Raw genomic sequence first — 20,587 nt, forward strand, 5'->3', positions numbered from 1 at the left:
GTGGAGGTAAAACAGAGGATACCAGCCCACATGAAGCTGCACATAGACATGGCCAGTTTGTCTGGTTTCTTTAAAGAAAGGTTGGAAGTAGTTTTGTCAGTAGTTTTGAAATGTTTTAGATGGCCCAGTCCGGTTTTCAAATACATGTATGCTAAGGTCCACATCCAGACTTTTACCAAAGTGTGAGCAGATGGTTTTCAGAGACGGGTGTGGTAGAAAGAGGCATGAGCTTATACAGTAAGTAGTTACATGATAGGGCTTTAATTCCTTATACAGCTGATCGGAAGGAAAAAAACCAAATACTCTAGCAGCTGGAGTATGAGAAAAGGACTAAGGCCTGTTCCTTCAGTCGAAAACAACCCTTGAACATTGCTCCCTGAAGCTACTAAATAGAGCAGGTATTTGCAGGACAGGGAGCCTTAGCTTACACAACTGATACGGAGGAAGAATACAGTACTGAAAACGTAGTATTATTACTTTTTAATAGTTATTCTTAATTTAGTACTAGGGCCACCAATTTTTTTCATTTTGTTTACAGCTTCTGCACCTTCAAGAGAAACCGACCATGTAGACAAAGACACTCTTCTTATAATTTTGTACCCAGTGGCAATAATTTCAATGGCTTAAATTTCTGCCATCTTGGGCTGCCTTGAAGGAGCTCCTGCTCTAAAATTCCCATTCAGATACTAAAATGTCAGACTATAAGCAATAGCATAACTTTTCCCCACAAGAAATTCCATCTAAGAGAGCACAGTTCCCAAGGGATCTCGTAGGCAGGGAACATAATGTTGTCTTGATGCAACCACCGGAACGTTCAACTGTCAAAACGCAACAAAGCTGGGGAGAATTGCAGGCTCCCTTTTCAGGCGTGCTCCGTCGGGCCTGCTCCATGCCCGTTGATGTGAGGGTGAGAAGGAGTGGACCCCTGAGGGGCCGGAATGTTCTCCTCCATCATGGCAGCCGCCAGAGGCATGGCTAGGCCTTCTGGGGAGGACATGGTCAGCTCCTGTCTCCAATATGCTTCACACAGCGGGAGGTCGTTGGTGTCACACAGACTGTAGCTTTCCCCGAATGAGATGCCCGTTAAGGAGAAAAGGACAGTGGAAAGCCACAAGAGGGAAAGAGAGAGAGAGAGAGAGATACAGGAGGGAGAGAAGATGAGAAAAGCAAGACAGAGGCAACAGTGTTAAGAAAATAGCAAAAAAATGGGGGGGGGGGAAGAAGCAACAACTAAGGTTAAGAACGTAAGAGCCCTCCAAGATCAGGCCAAAGGCTCATTTAGTCCAGCATCCAGTTCTCACAGTGGCCAATCAGATGCTAGTTATGGGAAGCCCAAAAGCAGAAAGCAAGTGCAATAGCACTCTCCTTACTGGTAACAACAGCTAGTATTCAGGTTATACCGCATCCCCTCCAAGGTTTTGGAAAGGGAGTCTTTCCCAGCTCTGACTGGAAATACCAGGGATTGAACCCAGAACCATCCTCATACAGAGGATGTGCTCTGCCACTGAGCTATTGTTCTTCACCTAAAAACAAAGCAACACTTCAGTCTTCATGATACTGAATGGCAACATAGGAAGCTACCTCATCCCGAATCACAACACTGGTTCATTGATCCCAGTATTGTGTCCAGCATTTTAGATAGGGAGTCTCTGATAGAGATGTCGGGGACTAAACCTGGGGCCTTCTGCATGCAAAGAAGATGCTATACCCCCCTTTTTTAAAAAAAGATGCTGCAGGTGTGTAACCATTTATCTTGGTCCTTCTTGCTTGTGGAAATCCTGCTCTGAAGCAAACAAGAGGAGCAAAAGAAAATAAAGCAGTGGAAGAGTTTTGGAAGGAGAGGAACAAGCTTTGCATAAGACAAGCAGGGGGAAGGAGGTTTTCAAAAACAAGCTGTGGGTTCGCTTAAAAAAATAATGTAGTTATCAGCTGAAATGACAATTATATTTCCCCACACACACTGCTGTTTTATTTACAATAAAGCTTGCAGCAAATATTTTTAATGGGATATATGTGTGTGTATAATAATAATAATAATAATAATAATAATAATAATATAATGGCATAACAAAAGAATCCTTAAAATATTGCTTTGTTTTGATGCATCTTAACATTCTGGAACTGGAAACTCATGGTCCAGTCATCACAGACAGAAGAAAAAAATGCTTATTATGTCCAATCCTATGTATCTTTACTCAGAAGCAAGCCCCACTCTATTCAGTTGTGGTCCCTTTCAGCTAAGGGTGCATATGATTGCATCCTAAACCCCAAAGTTCCATATCTTCTTGACTGCAGCCCTTCAGATGTTGTTGTTTGACTACCCCATGCTCGTACCATGCATCAGATACCACTTTAAACAATCATGGCTACTCCTGAAGAATTTTGGGAGCTGTAGTTAAGTACTATTGGGAGGCCCTTGTTCGCTTCATAGACCTACAATTCCCAGAGTGGCTTAACAATCAATCCCTCTTCACAGGGAACTCTGGGAATTAATTGTAACCCTGTAATCTCTGCACCATTTGAAAACTACAGCTCCCCTAATTATTTGGTGGAATCCATAACTGTTTAGCATGGCATCATAGTGCTTTAAATGTATTGTATGAATGTGGCCTAAAGCTGCCATCTTCATTTATTATTTATTTCATAAAAATTTATACACCACTTGATTGTAAAAAAAGCTTCAAAGCAGTTTAATCCCACTTAGATAGGAACAAACCCCAATGAATTCAAGAGGACTTACTTCTGAGTAGACATGGTTAGGATTGCAGTTTACACTGACTAGTGATTAGGGTACTCTGGACAGTTCAAGATCTAATACCTGTTCCTGTTTGCAAGTCATTTAGGTGACAAGATCACAGTGCCAATGAGGGGGCAGGAGAGAAGCTTACCTCCACATCTCTGTGGAGAAAGGCCTAGTTACATGGCGTGCTTGCCCTCCAAAATGGCCACATCTCACGTCAAACATGAAGTACTGAATAAAACGGCTTTGGGGCCCGGATTCTTTGGGTGCTGAGAATTTAGGGATGCTTTTTAAAACAAGGACAGTTGTTATTTTCACAAACATTCTGCCCCACCCTACCCCCACCCCATGTCAGAAACAGGAAATTGTTGTGGTTACTATAGGGCAACCGTCCATGGCTTCATTTGTACCTGGAAGAGTAATATTCTTCCTCCAGCTCATAGAGGTCTATCGAGATCTCATCACGCAGGGCAATAAGCTTCTTGTCGCATTCCTCCTGAAGGCTGCGCAACTGTTGGTTCCGCTGGTTGATGGCTTCGTTGACGGAAGGGAAGTCATTGAGGATCAGGAACTGTTTTAGGTCAGAGACAAGCTTCATAAGAGACTCACCAGCCCGAACCTAGAAGAAATAAATTCAAATTATTTATTTTATACTTTTCTTTTCTTTTATATCGTAAAAAGAAAAAGTGTCAAAGCGGTTTACGAAAAGAATAAAACAATGAAATCATAAGAAAAAAGAAAAATACCACACTACTATTTAAAACAGGGGTAGGCAACCTAAGACCCGTGGGCCGGATGCGGCCCAATTGCCTTCTAAACACGGCCAGCGGACGGTCCGGGAATCAGCGTGTTTTTACATGAGTAGAATGTGTGCTTTTATTTAAAATGCATCTCTGGGTTATTTGTGGAGCATAGGAATTCGTTCATCCCGCGCCCCCAAATATAGTCCGGCCCACCACATGGTCTGGCCCACGGCTGAAAAAGGTTGCTGACCCCTGATTTAAAACATTCAATGAATAATTAAAGTCAATGACAAGCTGGAAACCAAATTAAGATGTGTCTGTCTTCTACATGTCTGGACAGGCTTAGCCAAGCAAAAATGTTTTTGGCAGATACCTTGGAGTACAGTGAGGGCACCTGCCTGATGTCAATGGACAGGGAGTTCCAAAGCATCAGTGCTGCCACCCTAAAATATTAATTTCTTACAAGTCCAGAACAAGTATTACAGGGCATTTGTAACAGTGCCTGCTCGACAGATCAAAACAGTCCACTGGGCATATATTTGGTAAGACTATCTTGCAGGTAAACTGTTCCCAAGCTGTTAAATGCTATATATACTAATAATAACACCATGAACATGGCCCAGTAGCAAATGAGCAATCCTTGCAGGTCTCTTAGCTTGGGTGTTATATGCTGCAGCATTTTGCACTAACTGCAGCTTCTGGAATGAGCACAAGGGAAGCCCATATACAGCACATTTCAGTAATCTAATCTTGACATACAGCCCCAAATTACCCTGAATGTACAGTGGTGCCCCGCAAGACGAATGCCTCGCAAGACGGAAAACTCGCTAGACAAAAGAGTTTTCCGTTTTGGAGGTGCTTCGCAAAACAAATTTCCTATGGGCTTGCTTCGCAAGACGACAATGTCTTGCGAGTTTCTGCTGGTTTTTTCCCCTCCCCCCTTTTTTCTAAGCCGCTAATCCGCTTATCAGCTGATCCGATCAGCAGATAAGCCGCTAAAAGCTGCTAATAGCACTAATCCGCTAATCCGTCAATGGGCTTGCTTCGCAAGACGAAAAAACCGCTAGACGAAGAGAATCACAGAACGGATTCTTTTCGTCTTGCGAGGCACCACTGTATAACAACAACATTTTATTGCTCACCCTTCTCCAGCAGGTCCCAAGGCATATTAAAACATAATTTTTTTTACTGAACAGTTAAAACAAATCACATTCAAAGGAATTGGTGGATCCTAAAACACACACATCTCAACAAAAACAAGAAGACACACTTCTGTGAGGAGGGAATTCCACAATCGAAGAGCTGCCCCAGGGAATGAGCTGTCCTAAGCTATCAGCACCCAGAACTTCTGAGGGTGGCAGAACAACCAGAAAAGCCCCTCTGCTGATCTCAAGACCTGAGAGGGTCTGTAGGGAAGAAGGCAGCCTCTCAGGTATCTGAACACACCCTAGAACCCACCCAACATATCCTCCCATTGGATGCTTTTTACTCACAATATTTGCAGCTCTGACTTGCATCTCATAGTTGTCCTGCTCACCTTGGGTTGCCCGAGAAACTTGGGTTTCTTCCTCAATCTACAGCAAATGTTAGAAAAAAAGCTTTTACACTGGGTTCAACATCTTTCTTCCACTGTTCTGCAGAGAAAAACAGCCCTCTCACTATCCTCCATGAGATTTTATTGCATTCCCTCTGCCAGAGGTTCCAAACACTTTAGGCGAAAGCAGGCATGGGGAACATGTGACCCTTTAGATGCTGCTGGACTACAGCTCCCATCATCCCTGACTGCTGACTATGCTGCGTGGGGCTGTTGGGAGATGGAGTCCAAAATCATCAGGAGGAGCCACTGGTTCCCCAACTCCGCCATAGAAGAAGCAACACCCCCAACAAGTAAAATGGAGGCTTCTCATTCAATCCTTATAGGAACATTTAGGCCTCCCTTCTATTCTATAAATTTGAAGCAGTATTATACCACTTTACACAGTCATTGCTTCCCCCAAAGGATTTTGGGAACTGTAGTTTCTTAAGGGCACTGACAGCTTTTAGGAGACCCCCTATTCACCTCACTGCGCAACAATTCTCAGAGTGGTTCAACAATCAACCCCTCTTTACAGGGAGTTCTGGTAACTGTAAGCTCTGGTAGGGGACTAAATATCTCCTAACAACTTTTGACACCCTTAACAAACTACAGCTCCCAGAATTCTTTGGTGGAAGTTATGACTGTTTAAAGTCATATCATAGGGCTTTAAATTGAATGTGAGAATGTGGCTGCAGATTTCCCCTAGCTTTGACTTAAAGCAATGATGAGGTAATATTTTTATGTTCCAATTAGGTAAGCAAAAACTTTGAGTTTGGATGGAAGAAAGAATACCCATAACATGAGGTCCCGCAACCCACCCACAAGTAATCTTCTCATACCTTTGCAGTTTTGACTATTTCTGTGAAGTTATCCATGATAGACTTGATGTCATCTTTCAGCCTCTTGTTGTAAGACTGAAGGAGGGTTTCCTTGCTCTGGGGGAGCACGCGCTGCTGCGGCATTGTGGTGGCAAGTAGAGAATCTTAGCTGCTCACCAAGAAAGGTCAGAAAGAGTTACAACTAAACAACAATTGAAAGTCAAAGCTTTATTACATATATTTCAAGACAACAGTCTTGAATGAATAAGCCATTCATTACAAGCAGTGAGTTGCAACATAACCAGACACTGGAAAGAGCTTTCTAGCACAGTAGACAATTGGTACAAAACAGTTTGGAAACAGCCCTCCTTGACAGAGTAATAAATAAACCATGGTTGACATAATAACAATATATTTTTATTTGGATGCCGCTCATCTGACTGGGTTGCCCCAGCCATTCCAGGAGCCTCCCAACAAAATAGTAAAATGATAAAGTATCAAATCCAGGGACGCGGGTGGCGCTGTGGGTAAAACCTCAGTGCCTAGGACTTGCCAATCGTATGGTCGGCGGTTCGAATCCCCGCGGTGGGGTGAGCTCCCGTCTTTCGGTCCCAGCTCCTGCCCACCTAGCAGTTCGAAAGCACCCCTAAGTGCAAGTAGATAAATAGGTACAGTGGTACCTCGCAAGATGAACGCCTCGCAAGACGGAAAACCCGCTAGACGAAAGGGTTTTCCGTTTTGGAGGCGCTTCGCAAGACGAATTTCCCTATGGGCTTGCTTCGCAAGAGGACAGCCCATAGGGAAATATCCGGGACAGCGGGGAAGCGCAGCGCGTCTTCCCCACTGTCCTCGGACCTCCTCCGAAGCCGGGCGGTGGGGCGGGAACGCCTCCTCCCGCCGCCGGGCTTTGGAACGGTGCTCCGAAGCCAGGCGGCGGGGCGGGAACACCTGCCCCCGCCGCCGGGCTTTGGAACGGTGCTCCGAAGCCGGGCGGCGGGGAGGGAACACCTGCCCCCGCCGCCGGGCTTTGGAACGGTGCTCCGAAGCCGGGTGGCGGGGAGGGAACACCTGCCCCCGCCGCCGGGCTTTGGAACGGTGCTCCGAAGCCGGGCGGCGGGGAGGGAACACCTGCCCCCGCCGCCCGGCTTCGGAGCATCGTTCCGAAGCCGGGCGGCGGGGAGGGAACACCTTCTGAAGGCGGGCGGGGGGCGAAAGTCTTTGCTCCCCCCTGCCTTCCTGTCTCGGAGGGCTTTTGAAGGCAGGCGGGGGGGAGCAAAGACTTTCGCCCCCCGCCCGCCTTCAGAAGGAACACCTGCCCCCGCCGCCCGGCTTCGGAACGGTGCTCCGAAGCCGGGCGGCGGGGAGGGAACACCTGCCCCCGCCGCCCGGCTTCGGAGCATCGTTCCGAAGCCGGGCGGCGGGGAGGGAACACCTTCTGAAGGCGGGCGGGGGGCAAAAGTCTTTGCTCCCCCCTGCCTGCCTGTCCCGGAGGGCTTTTGAAGGCAGGCGGGGGGGAGCAAAGACTTTCGCCCCCTGCCCACCTTCAGAAGAGGTCCAGGACCTCTTCTGAAGGCTGGCGGGGGGCAAAAGTCTTTGTCCCCCCTGCCTGCCTTCCCAGTGGCTTTTAAATCGCCCCGGACAGCGGAGAAGTCCTCCGCTGTCCCGGGGCGATTTTAAAATGCCGCCCGCCAGCATTTTAAGATCGCCCGGACAGCGGAGAAGTCCTCCGCTGTCCCGGGGTTTTTTTAAAATGCTGGGGGTGGGAAGAAAAACCCTTGTCCCCCCCCCCCAGCCTTCAGACGAGGTCCGGGGACAGACTGTCCCCGGACCTGGTCTGAAGGCGGTTTCCCTAGGAACGCATTAATTGATTTTCAATGCATTCCTATGGGAAACCGTGCATCGCAAGACGAAAAACTCGCAAGACGAAGAGACTTGCGGAACGAATTAATTTCGTCTTGCGAGGCACCACTGTACCGCTTTCTAGCGGGACGGTAAATGGCGTTTCTGTGTGCTGCGCTGGTGCTGGCTCGCCAGAGCAGCTTTGTCACGCTGGCCACGTGACCGGAAGTGTCTCCGGACAGCGCTGGCTCCCGGCCTCTTAAGCGAGATGAGCGCACAACCCTAGAGTCGGACACGACTGGCGCGTACGGGCAGGGGTACCTTTACCTTTACCTTAAAGTATCAAATAGTAAAAACTTCCCTAAACAGGACTCCCTTTAGATGTCTTCTAAAAGTCAGATAGTTGTTTATTTCCATGACATCTGAAGGGAGGGCATTCCACAAGGTGGGCACCACTATTGAGAAGGCTCTCTGCCTGGTTCCCTGTAACTTCACTTCTCACAGTGAGGGAACCACCAACAGGCCCTCATTTCTTGATCTCAGTGTCTGGGCTGAAAGATGGTAGGGCAGACACTCCTTCAGGTATACAGGGCCAAAGCTGTTTAGGGCTTTAAAGGTCAGCATCAACACTTTAAATTGTGCTTTGAAATGTACTGGGAGCCAATTTAGATCCTTTAAGACCAGTGTTATATGGTCCCGGTGGCTGCTCCCAGTCACCTGTCTAGCAGCCACATTCTGGATTAGTTATAGTTTCCGAGTCATCTTCAAAGGTAGTCCCACATAGAGCGCATTGCAGTAGTCCATGTGGGAGATAACCAATGAATGCACCACTCTAGTGAGACAATCTGCAAACAGGTAGGGTCTCAGCCGGCATACCAGATGGAGCTGGTAGACAGCTGTCCTGGACACAGAACTGACCTGTGCCTCTATAGACAGCTATGAGTCCAAAATGACTCCCAGGCTGCGCACCTGGTCCTTCAGGGGCACAGTTACCCCATTCAGGACCAGGGAGTCCTCCATACCTGCCCGCCTCCTGTCCCCCCAAAACAGTACTTCTGTCTTGTCAGGATTCAACCTCAATCTGTTAGCCGCCATCCATCCTCCAACCGCCTCCAGACACTCACACAGGACCTTCACCGCCTTCACTGGTTCCGATTTAAAGGAGAGGTAGAGCTGGGTATCATCTGCACACTGGTGAACACCCAGCCAAAACCTTCTGATGATCTCTCCCGGCTATCTCATATAGATGTAGAAAAGCATGGGGGAGAGGACAGAGCCCTGAGGTACACCACAAGTGAGAGCCCAGGGGTCTGAACATTCATACCCCAACACCATTTTCTGGACACAGCCCAGGAGGAAGAAGCAGGACCACTTTATAACAGTGCCCCCTGCTCTAGATGGCCCAAAAGGATATCAATGCTTCGGGGGGGGGGGGGACTCAATTTGCAACAGATCCCAACAGTTTCTCCATCAACTGCACATCTCCATGACCCACCTCAAAATGGATGCATTACAAAATACATACCCACTGGTCACATTCCAGCCTATTTTGCTTCATTAGCCTTAACCAACTTGGTGCCCTCCAGAACTCTACAACTCACATCAGTCCCAACTCTGTGATAGACTTCCTCAGCATAAGGCAGCTTCCTATTTATTTAGGGCCACAAATGCTGGACTGCTACATTATTTTTTAGAGGAAAGGACTATAGCTCACCCAACCTGGGAGAGCTGTTGTTAGTCAGCGCAGACAACACTGAGCTAGATGGAGTAATGGTCCGACTCAGTACATGACAGCACCTTACTCAAACCATCACTTTTAGATCTGGAACCTTATTTCTGAAGAAGGTCCTCATTTCGTGGAGAGCTGGGAGAGTGCAACCCTGGAGAGCCACTGCCAGTCAGTGCGGGTCACATTAAGCTAGATGGACCAGCTTTCTGACTTGCTATTATGGGAATCATAAATCCCAAAACCTTAAAAGCCAACAAGACGGAGAAAGGCTGATCTGAACTCGCCCAGCGCTCAACAAACGAGACTAAGGGGTGCATCACCCCCTGTTTAAGAAGCCTTCCACCCGCAATCGTGCTGCAATACTCCGGGCACCAATTCAGAAAAGTTTCAGCCTTTCTCCCGCCGGAGTAGTAAACACACCTGTCATTGAAAGCACAAGAATGCATTTGAAAAGTGAGAGAAGTCCGGTGCATCGCTCTCCTGCTCTGCAGTCACAAAAGAAGTCTAAATAAAGAGATCGATTATCTAACAAATAAATATTAGTATCTCAGTATCTTACTCAATACATGTAATCCTCTTACAGACAGGCGGCCATTTTTCCTTTTTCTCTTGCGAACGGTTCCTCCTTCACTGGCTACGTCCAGCCCATGGGGCGGGGAAAACGTTTCCTCCTCCTCCTCCCGAAGCTCCTCCAACATCCCATAATCCTTCGCCTCCTCCTCACAGGGTCTATCAATAGAGCGCCGAGCCGTTCACAAAGGGCCGTGGGCTAGTTCCGCCTTCCTCTCCAGCCCAGGTAAGTGACCAGCTCACGAGCTACGTGTAGTGCGCTTTTGCGATTCCTCCAAGAGAAGCGCAAGCGTTGAGGTGAACCACACGGGTTGCAGCGCCTTCTTTGCACGCCCTGCGATCCCGGTTTAGGGGAACGCGTGCCAACCACTAAAAAGCCTTAAGGGGGTGGATCTCCGCCAACTGCTCACTGGCCAGCCCTACACAGGATGGGAGATCTCGAATAGAGTCGGTTTGCCTTACGCCTACACATGAAATGATCTCTCCTTCCTGTGAGCGGCCAGCATGTGTTGGTTCGCACGTGGCGTTAGACGAGCGTACAACCTCTGTACATAAGTTGTTTAGCTGCACGCTCCTACAGCTATTCATATTTTCTTGTTTGGGAAACTGTGTACACAGTAGTTGATCAGTGCACTCTACACGCAAGCGCTTGTGCGTGCGTAGAAACAGCTCTCTTTAATGTGTAACCCTGCACACGTGTTTGCTGGAAAGTAAAATTTAGCTGGCTGATGTGACACGTGGGGGCTGTTCACCCGTTCTGTTAAACAGATGTACAATTTGGGGGTGCCCATGTGTACAAATTAGTTAGGTCTGCTCTTGAACAACCATTCACATGTGATATTAAGGAGTGTACAATATGTACACAGGGACGCGGACTTAGAAAAAATATTGGGGGGGCCCGGGAAAGCTCATGAATAATAAATAAGCTCATGAATATGCAAATAAAGTGGCTCCGGCCCTAAATAGGGCAAGCCACGACCCCAGCCAGCCGATTGGCTGGCTGGGAGGTGTGGCCAGTCGGGATTCCCCTGTTCTCGCGGGATTTCCGGCCGGGGCTCTCCGATTAGGGCGCGCGGCTGGCTGGCTGGCGAAGGAGCAGGTGGGGAGGAGGCGGGGGACGGCGGCGGCGCTCTGCTGGAAGGGCGCCCGCCCGAGATTATTGGGGGGCTGAGCCCCCCCAATAATTTTTTTGAGGGGGCTCGAGCCCCCTCAAGCCCCATGGAGTCGGCGCCTATGTATGTACAATCTGTATACAATAGCTTTACAAGCCAACAGATGTACACTTTTTATTTTCCTGACTTGTAAATATCAATCCATGAGTCTCCTTCAGTTTACTCATGTCATTGAATAATTTCTCTCTCTCATTAAGCAGGATGAAAAGCGAGTATGCAAACGTGGCCCCATGAGTTTTGTCCACTTTGGGTCGACGTAGCAGAAGCAGCCTCACACAGCATTCTGGGTAGAAGTTTCGAAGGGAGGATGATCGGAATGAACAAGACATCTTTGACTTAGAGGCACATTCCCCCTGCGAGACCATCCTACGATTTTATTTTAATTTTTGGTTTATTTACTTTTAACTTTTACCTTCACGAGACTTTGATCCCACAATGGCCAGTTTAGTCAACAAAGACTCTTACCTGCAGAAATTGGCCAAGAAAATTTGCACCCAGGAAGCTCCCGAGCCACGAAAAAGGAAATTTGGTACAATTATCTGATGCTGTCATTTACTTCTCTAGAGCAGGGTTTTTTGTAGTAGTGCAGCCTCCTTGGTTATTGTAATTATTTTCATTTATTTATTTCACAGGATTTATATACTGCTTGTGATGAAACCTCAAAGTGGTAGTACTTAATGTTTTCCCTTATTTTAACCACAGCTCATTTTAGATTATAATCTGCTCAGGAAAGGGTCCTGATGCCACAATGGAATGACAGTAGTGTGTTTTGAAAATGCAACTTGGAAAAATTCAGCTGTCTTGTCTTGGTGCTTCCTGAAGACCTCCAGAAGTTGCTGGACTACAACTCCCATCATTCCTGATCAGCCATACTGGCTAAGGTTGATGGGAGTTGGAGTCCAGTAACATCCGGAGGGCGTTCTAACATGTATGTTCTTAGGCATTTACAGTGGACGCTCGGGTTGTGAATGTGATCTGTGCGGGATGCACGTTCGCAACCCGCAGCTGTGCGTCTGCGCACGCACAGGATTTGGCGCTTCTGCGCATGTGCGACCACCAAAACCCGGAAGTGACCCATTCTGGTACTTCCTGGTTTCGGCGATCCGTAACCCGAAAAAACACAACCTGAAGCGGCTGTAACCTGAGGTATGACTGTATTCCTTGCAGAAATGTTTGCGCAGCATCTTGTCAACCAGATTGCAAAATATTTTCCTCTCTTTGTTTAATGAAGTCTTGTGTCTCTGCCTTCAAACATTCCCAGGAACTGGACTGGGAGACGATAGCACCCAGCCAAAGAAGAAGAGGAAGAAGAAACAGAAGAAGCAAGGCAAGATAGTGGGCACCTCTCTGGGCAAGCAGACAGCACCTGGGGGCAGCCAAGCATCACCAGCCAAGCCAACAAATGCCAGTATTCAGAAATCTGGCCCAGTTATCCATGCTGCACCCAGTTCCAGTGGATCTCAGAATACTGGGGGGAAAGGGGACAGAAGCCAAAACGATGTTGCAGGTGAGAGTGTTTCTACAGCCAGTCAGTTAAGCTACTGGGCTGGTTTCTCACATAACTCTAAGCAATGGTTTAGTAACCCATATTTTAGCATTATGTGTGAACCAGGCCACTGAGTTTAGCTGAGTTGAGTTTAGCAGCAATTTGGGTTGGGACACAGGTCATGTGCTTTCTCCTGTTTCCCCTTACAGGTGGTGACAAGAGCACAGCCGGCTCATTTTCAGCCATGAATCTCTTGCGGCAGAGACTGCACGAGAAGATCCAAGAAATCTCTGGCCAGGTAAGATCAGCACCCTCCTTTAAAATGTTGTCAAGATGTGGAGAAAGCCTGGAGAATCCAAAGCCAATTTTAGCCTGTGGGCATATGCCAGCTTAATTTGGGAGCAAGCCTTGTTTAGGGCAGTGGAACTTGCTCCTGATTAAACACCCACAGAATTGCACTGTTAGATGTGTGGTGGAAATATTCCCATACCTCTAGTATTCTGGTTCCAGTTGATATCATACTGGCTTCTGTTCTACCTTGATTTGAACTAAAACAGTTCACCCATCTTTGGAGGCCAGATTTTGGAGGATGTGATGGGGGGTGGTTGATGTATAATAGGGGTGGGGATGTTGAACAGCCAGCTCCCATCAGCCGCAGCCAGCGTTGCCAGTGGTCAGGGATGGTTAGAAACATCTGAAGGGCTACAGTTGAATGTATAAATATAACACACTCTTCAGTCAGGCCTGTTTGTACTTTGTGATTCTGTTCAAACATAGCATGGGTGAGAAATATTTGGGTGGAAAAAAATCAGCTTTTTAATAATCTTAGCTTTACTGCTTTCACTCTAAAAAGCAAGTTTATAGATCACATGGCTGAAAATATAAGCTTATAGCAATGCATTCTAAGCTTCCAGTGTCCGATGCATCTTACCCCTCCCCATGAGAAAGATAGGCAGTGATCCTATGATAAGCATGAGCCTAAGTGAGCAAATGAAGAACCTTTCTGTTGGTTCAAGGAGAGAGAGAGAAAGGTACAGTGGTGCCTCGCAAGACGAAATTAATCCGTTCTCCGAGTCTCTTCGTCTTGCGGTTTTTTCGTCTTGCGAAGCCCGGCTATTAGCAGCTTAGCGGCTATTAACGGCTTAGTGGCTTTAAGAAAAAGGAAACAAACTCGCAAGAACTCGCAAGACGTTTCATCTTGCGAAGCAAGCCCATAGGGAAATTCGTCTTGCGGAACGACTCAAAAAACGGAAAACTCTTTCATCTTTTGCGTTTTTCGTCTTGCGAGGCATTCGTCTTGCGAGGTACCACTGTGTATAAGAATGAGAATTCCTGGATACCACGATCCAAGTTTGGGGCAAGTACCGTATTTTTCGCCCTATAGGACACACTTTTTCCCCTCCAAAAATGAAGGGGAAATGTGTGTGCATCCTATGGGGCGAATGCAGGCTTTCGCTGAAGCCTGGAGAGCGAGAGGGGTCGGTGCACAGCCCCACAAGGTCGGGGGACAGAGGGAGGCGGAATGCCGCCATCCCGCTGTCTCCTGAAGTGGTTTGGAGGCTGACGGCGGGGAGACCCCGCCACCAGCCCCGCAAGCTCTGGGGACAGCTGGGAGGCGCAGCGCGTCTCCCCGCTGTCCCCGGACCTGATCTGAAGGCGGGCGGCGGGGAGAAGAGCGCTTCTCCCCGCTGCCTGCCCCGCAAGCTCTGGGGACAGCTGGGAGGCGCAGCGCGTCTCCCCGCTGTCCCTGGACCTGATCTGAAGGCGGGCGGCGGGGAGAAGAGCGCTTCTCCCCGCTGCCTGCCCCGCAAGCTCTGGGGACAGCTGGGAGGCGCAGCGCGTCTCCCCGCTGTCCCCGGACCTGATCTGAAGGCGGGCTGCGGGGAGAAGAGAGCTTCTCCCCGCTGCCGGCCCCACAAGCGCCTGGGGGGGAAATAAAAATTTTTCCCTTTATTTCCCCCCAAAAAAACTTGATGCGTCCTATGGGCCGGTGCGTCCTATGGGGCGAAAAATACGGTACTCTTTGGCAAGAGAACACCAGCAGAGATTTGAAATAGCAAAATACACAACAAAGTAAAGTATGGAAATAAAGGTTTTTAGCCTTTTAAAATATGGCACTTAAAGTAAGTCCCAAAGTTTCCCTCTTTCAGTAGCTTTGAAAAAGAACACATTTGGCAAATTAAAAAGTTTACTTACAACCTCTCCAAATGACACATTCATGTGCTTTTCCATACAGCATCCAGAAAAAGCTGCACAGGCAGTAAAATGTGGCTTAATTACAGTGGTGCAAGTTCCTAAATCATTGGTATAGGAAGAGTGACTTGTGAAAGCTGAGCAACCACCATATCGTCTTACACCTGAGCTGCTCATGTAAACTGGGAGAGAACAAAGCCTTGATTATCCAGTCTCTCCCAAAGTGAGCTAAGCACATTGATTGTATGAGGCTAGTTATCCCACAATTCCAATAACATTTGCAGTATTTAGGTTTTTTCTGTAAACATGTAATATATAGATTGTGTGTGGGTGGGTGGGTGAGAGAGAGAGAGAGAGAGAGAGATGAAACTGAGATTGATCCAACACTGTTTAGTTAATAAATAGTGACAATTCTAAGAGTACTCAGGATGGAAAATTTTTAAGAGATGTGACATATACAAATTATCCCTTTAAAATTACTATTATTATTATTATTATTAGCTACAGAGAAATTAGCAGAGCGGTTCTATAATACTGTCTTCAAAGTATGTCCCACTGAGTTCAATGGGGCCTACTCTTGGGTAAGTAGGTTCAGAATTGTAACCTAAATTTTGTTTTCCAGATTAAGTCCACAAGGTATCAGGGTCTTGAGTGTACATCCTCCTGCTATTAAGATGGATTTTATGGTTGTTTTGTAGGAATAAATTGGACAGGTTGAAGCAGTTTCCATTTTGGGGGTCAATAGTGATTTATAAATCATGCATAAAAGTATTTTATCCCCCCACCCAATATTCTGATTGTGGCATCCAGTAATGTATAATTACATTGTTAGTCTTCCAGCTGAAATTCTCTTGAAGGAAATAATCCTTGCTGGCTTTCGTGCTTTTAAATGTAATGGTAAAGATAATACAGTGACCAGATTTACAATGATATATATGTTAGTGCTCTTTTCTAGGCACTGTCTTTTTAGCTTAAAAAGTTCACTTTCCTCTTTTGAACGATTCCTCTTTCTTTTCAACTTGCTGTTTCTTAACAGGGAAACAGCAAAGAGTTGTCCCCAGCAGTGTTGGAGAAGAGGCAACGAAGGAAATACGAGAAGGAGAGAAAGAAACGCCGTAGAAAAGAGTTGAGAATGAAAGAAAAAACAGAGAAGAAGGAGGCAGAGGAGGCTTCAGCAGCCATTTCAGAGCCCCAGGCCCCAAAGAATGACACCAAGGTTGAGATCGTCTTCAATAAGGTTGAAGTCCATGAGGAAGGGCTTAGCAAAGTGGAAAAGAGGAAGGCGCTGAAAGGCAACATTACTCCACTGACAGGGAAGAATTACAAGCAACTCCTGAGCAGATTGGAATCTCGGAAGAGTAAGCTGGAAGATCTGAAAGACAAGGATGAGGGGAAAGCCAAGGAGCTGGAGGTGAAGATGAAGTGGACAAATGTCCTGTACAAGGCAGAAGGGGTCAAAATCCGCGATGACGAGGACCGGCTGAAGGCGGCCCTGAAGCGGAAGGAGAAGCGCAAGGCCCAGCGCCAGAGGCAGTGGGAGAAGCGGACTGAAAACGTAGTGAACAAAATGCAGCAGCGGCAAGACAAGCGCCGCAAGAACCTCCAGAAGAGAAAGATGGCCAAGGTGGAGAAGAAGAAAGCCAAGGCTCGCAAAAAGGGTCGCATCCTGCCCGAGGACCTGAGCAAAGCCAAAATTAAATGAATCAGGCTAGTGGACCATTGGAACCCACTCCAAGGCAGGTGCTCACAGGGCTCATTAATAAAAGCTATTTTGTAGTGGAACATCTGAAATTCTTTATATCTAAATCTCCTTGCTTGTGAGATGACTTGGAGTCATCAGGCTGTGCAGCTAGACCAAGAAGAGGGAGCTGCTACACTTGAGATGCAAAAGAGATATATTTCCACAAGACTGTTTCTGTGGTCATACAACCCTGAGCTATACCAGTTGATCAAGTGGATCTTTTCATCCCTCTCCCTGAGTCAGGATAAGAGAACCTTCAGTCTGGGTGCTAAATGTGGCCTTCAAAACCTATCTTCCAGACCCCCTGGCACAGCTTAACACCCTCCTTGAATATTTTCTACCTTTAACTGTGCTATGTCTTTTTTCCCCCTTGAGTAAAATGTGTATTCATTGCTCCCCTCCATTTTTGCTTTTGCCCTGCCCATCAACTGGCATACAGCCCCTTGAAAATATCCCAGAAGGGAACACAGCCCTAATTTCACAAAATCTCATCAACAGGAGCTCAGGAAGGAAGCAGATGAATTCAATATCATAACAATAATGGGATGCACAAAAGTTGAATGTTATCTTGAAAATACTAATTCCAGAAGTTAATAAACAGTACCACTTTTCCATAAACCAGTCAATTTGAGATTTATAATAGCTTTTTGTGAAATAAGTTTGTGCAGTCCTTTTTGTGGTGGTTCCAGAGTTTTCAGGTATGAGGCAATACACATAACTTCAGTTAGTAAGTTTAATACTGTTTGCAAATCCTGTTTTTTATTTCATTTTCATTTCAACTTTTCAATAATGTATAATTTATTTTTTCATCTGTAGTTAGATGTTAATCTGTTAAATAACCAAAATACTGTTCCAAAAGTGGCTTATTTTAGAACAGACCCCAAAAGTGGGCATAAGATCAACTTGGGAGGTGTGGTATCTTCAATATATATTTGATGAGTTTATAGTATTTAGCCTATGTAGTGTAGGAGATAACTATTTTTTATTTAAATAGGTATATATTTGAAATTTGCATTAATCCAAATTAGGTGGAAAGGAATTATGAAAGGAAAACATAAAGCTGAAGGAGTGTCTTTTATTCGCAATTGGCAAACACTGATTTAAATCTCTATTACTTAAAGGTTGGGGTAAACCCTTTTATAAATAAAACCCCCACTTTTATAGGGGATAGAGTAGCTCCCCTATGAGGAAAGGTTGCAGCATTTGGGACTTCTTAGTCAAGAGAAAAAGCGAGTAAGAGGAGACATTACTGAAGTATATAAAATTGTGCATGGAGGTAAAAATGTGGGCAAAGAATATTTCTCTGTCTCAACACTAGGAAGTCATGGACATGAAGCTGAATGTTCGTGTTATAGGAAAAAACTGCTCCAAGCACCCATATAGAGTCCTTAAGTGGGTTCCCTATCTGTAGGAAAAAATAATAGGCCAATCAGAGAGTATTGATAAGCAAAGCAGCTAGTAAGCCTGACATTTATTAAACTGTTGCGTGCACACTTCTTCAGATAACTGAAGACATCCTTCAACTAAGTGCACATTTAAAATATGAATAGAATGCAAGCCTGTGACCTGTATTCAGGAATTCAGTAGTTATCATAATGAAAGAGTGGCCAGGATGCCCAGGTAATCAAATCCGGTAACCTGGCAGACAGGAAGAAACACCACACCCAGATTTCCACCCCTTCTCTGGTGTATTAAGGGGGTGGTCTTGGGCTACACCCCTTCTGTGATGTATGTATGATGTTTCCGGGGGTGGTCTTGGACTGCAGGGTGGGCAGTTTAAAATGTCTGTATAAGGGCTTGGGCGCATTGCTAGGGTTCCCCCCCCCTCCTGTGGGGGGGAGTACCCTGTTACAACAGCTTTAATAAAGATCTGGCTTACTAGCTGCTTTGCTTCTCAATACAGTGGTACCTCAGGTTAAGTACTTAATTTGTTCCGGAGGTCCGTACTTAACCTGAAACTGTTCTTAACCTGAAGCACCACTTTAGCTAATGGGGCTTCCTGCTGCCGCGCCGCCAGAGCACGATTTCTGTTCTCATCCTGAAACAAAGTTCTTAACCTGAAGCATTATTTCTGGGTTAGCGGAGTCTGTAACCTGAAGCGTATGTAACCTGAGGTACCACTGTATTCTCTGGTTGGTCTCTGTTATTTTCTCCTACTGATAGAGAACCTACAAAAGGACTCTCTGTATTGGTTCTTGGGTACCCCATAAGGGAAAAGGAGCAGTTTTTTCTCATAACAGTTTCCCTTGTACATTTATGAACGTTTACAGTATTTTATATTTGTGACCTTAGAATTCTTATAACACTGGAGAATTCAGGGCTGGTAAAAGAAAATACTTATTCACATAGTGCGGACTGGAATTACCGTAACTCCCAGATGAGGTAGTGAAGGCCACCACCTTGGATGGTTTTGAAAGGACTGATAAATTCATGGAGGATAAGGCTATCAGTGACTCTTATCCACCATGGCTATGTTCTGGCTCCAGTTATTGGCCCCCTTTGGTCTGATCCAGCAAGGCTTCCATTCTTATCAAAATCCCCCTTGATTGGACAAGAAGCTTTTCTTATCTGCATCTGTAAGTTCACAATCAAGGCATTAAAGAAGTACAGTGGTACCTCGGGTTACATATGCTTCAGGTTACAGACACCGCTAACCCAGAAATAGTACCTCGGGTTAAGAACTTTGCTTCAGGTTGAGAACAGAAATCGTGCCGCCGCCGCGGAGCAGCGGGAGGCCCCATTAGCTAAAGTGGTGCTTCAGGTTAAGAACAGGTTCAGGTTAAGAACGGACCTCGGGAACGAATTAAGTACGTAACCAGAGGTACCACTGTGCCCATCTCCTGTTGCTTGTCCTAAGCCCCTGGTGTGGATAGACTGCCTCTGAAAATGGAGTTTTGATTTTGCCACCAGGTGGGGCCTGTGATCTCATTTTATAAGGGGATGCAAAACAATTTCTCCCCAGTTACCCAAGCAAATCCCCTCCATAAACTGTGGGTGCCCACCTGTGTCCTGACAAAAACACACGTATACTAATGAAATCTGCCAGACAGCTCTGCGGCTGGTGTGTGGTCTGTTTTGCTACTTCCCATCTTTTTAAAAACAACACGTTTTTACAATCTCCCCCCCCCCCAATAAAAAAATGGAAAGGTGGTAACCTTCAATGCAGGGCATCTTGAATTGAAAATCAGGATTCAAAATGCAGAAGCATCTTGACGTTATTCTAAGTTTTAAAAGGATTCAAAGTCGGAAAGGTTCTGTACACGCTCGGACTCTTATTTACCACGCAATATTCTGGTGGGGGAAATTATGGAGGAAAACAACTATAACAACTAGTACTCTATAAAACGCTGTTATCGCTGTTTCTAACAAGATTACTGTATAAGTGACCAGGACACAATGACGAACTCGTAAGACAAAACAAGCCCCTGCCGCTCGTAATTTTTTTTTTAACCGCTTTCCGCGTCTCTATGGCAACAACTAGTCACCGGAGCGGCCATGCTGAATCCCGTCGAGTCTCGCGAGAGAATAACACGCACTTTCTCCCTTCCTCTTCCCTGCTCTTGATAGTCACCATGGCAACCAAAAGACGCCGTTCTTGGCCTAGCTGCCTTGAGGCGGCTTTTAGGACTGGCTTTCCAAGGGTTCCTCAGGTAAGGTTCGCTGTCGGGTGAGAGAGGGGCAACGGCGGGAAGAGATGAGTTGAAGAGGAGAGCCCCCCCCCATACGTGACAATGAGTTGCGATCCTTTCCTTTGCCCTAAAGGGGAAAGTAGCCACACGCCCAGCTAAGCATTCTGGGAGAGCAGCACATGGAACGAATCCGTCCCTCCCATCACATTTAGTTTGGATCTCAAATGTATCCCTCGTGGCAGGACCTGATGCGAGCCACAAAAGCCATTTTTCTCCTCTCCTCAACAGGACTTGGGGGGGGGACCCCACTTTTGGTTATTGCCTAATTGCATTTGATGATTTGCATGAATA

The 20,587-nt window shown here is 46.5% G+C and overlaps 3 protein-coding genes across 9 annotated transcripts in view; 2 read left to right on the top strand and 1 right to left on the bottom strand.

Moving 5' to 3' along the window:
* Positions 1-777: 777 nt before the first annotated feature.
* MED22 (mediator complex subunit 22) lies at positions 778-10,136 on the bottom strand. 3 transcript variants are annotated; one of them, XM_081179270.1, is made up of 5 exons: positions 10,027-10,136; positions 5,899-6,046; positions 4,977-5,057; positions 3,151-3,359; positions 778-1,061 (listed from the first exon to the last, which is right to left on the bottom strand). In XM_081179270.1, exons 2-5 carry the CDS (start codon positions 6,019-6,021, stop codon positions 863-865), a joined length of 612 nt encoding a protein of 203 aa, XP_081035396.1. In that variant the 5' UTR covers positions 6,022-6,046; positions 10,027-10,136; the 3' UTR covers positions 778-862. The 3 variants fall into 3 exon arrangements, with proteins under 3 accessions (XP_081035396.1, XP_081035397.1, XP_081035395.1); XM_081179271.1 differs by having other exon boundaries at positions 778-1,055; positions 10,005-10,123; XM_081179269.1 differs by having other exon boundaries at positions 10,005-10,123.
* Positions 10,130-16,648, top strand: SURF6 (surfeit 6). Of its 4 annotated transcripts, none has more exons than XM_081179247.1 (5): positions 10,130-10,241; positions 11,385-11,716; positions 12,449-12,694; positions 12,883-12,971; positions 15,903-16,648. In XM_081179247.1, exons 2-5 carry the CDS (start codon positions 11,623-11,625, stop codon positions 16,566-16,568), a joined length of 1,095 nt encoding a protein of 364 aa, XP_081035373.1. In that variant the 5' UTR covers positions 10,130-10,241; positions 11,385-11,622; the 3' UTR covers positions 16,569-16,648. The 4 variants fall into 4 exon arrangements, with proteins under 4 accessions (XP_081035373.1, XP_081035372.1, XP_081035374.1 ...); XM_081179246.1 differs by having other exon boundaries at positions 10,131-10,241; positions 11,388-11,716; XM_081179248.1 differs by lacking the exon at positions 10,130-10,241 and adding an exon at positions 10,259-10,312 and having other exon boundaries at positions 11,388-11,716.
* Positions 16,649-20,126: 3,478 nt separating this feature from the next.
* CCDC180 (coiled-coil domain containing 180) overlaps positions 20,127-20,587 on the top strand; it is a 59,976-nt gene continuing 59,515 nt past the window's right edge. For both annotated transcript variants that reach the window (XM_081179178.1, XM_081179179.1), the window contains exon 1: positions 20,127-20,257. The gene's annotated coding sequence lies outside the window, so the exon portion shown is untranslated. The remainder of the gene's footprint in view (positions 20,258-20,587) is intronic.

Source organism: Podarcis bocagei (assembly GCF_964188305.1).
Source record: "Podarcis bocagei genome assembly, chromosome: Z".
Lineage (NCBI taxonomy): Eukaryota > Metazoa > Chordata > Lepidosauria > Squamata > Lacertidae > Podarcis > Podarcis bocagei.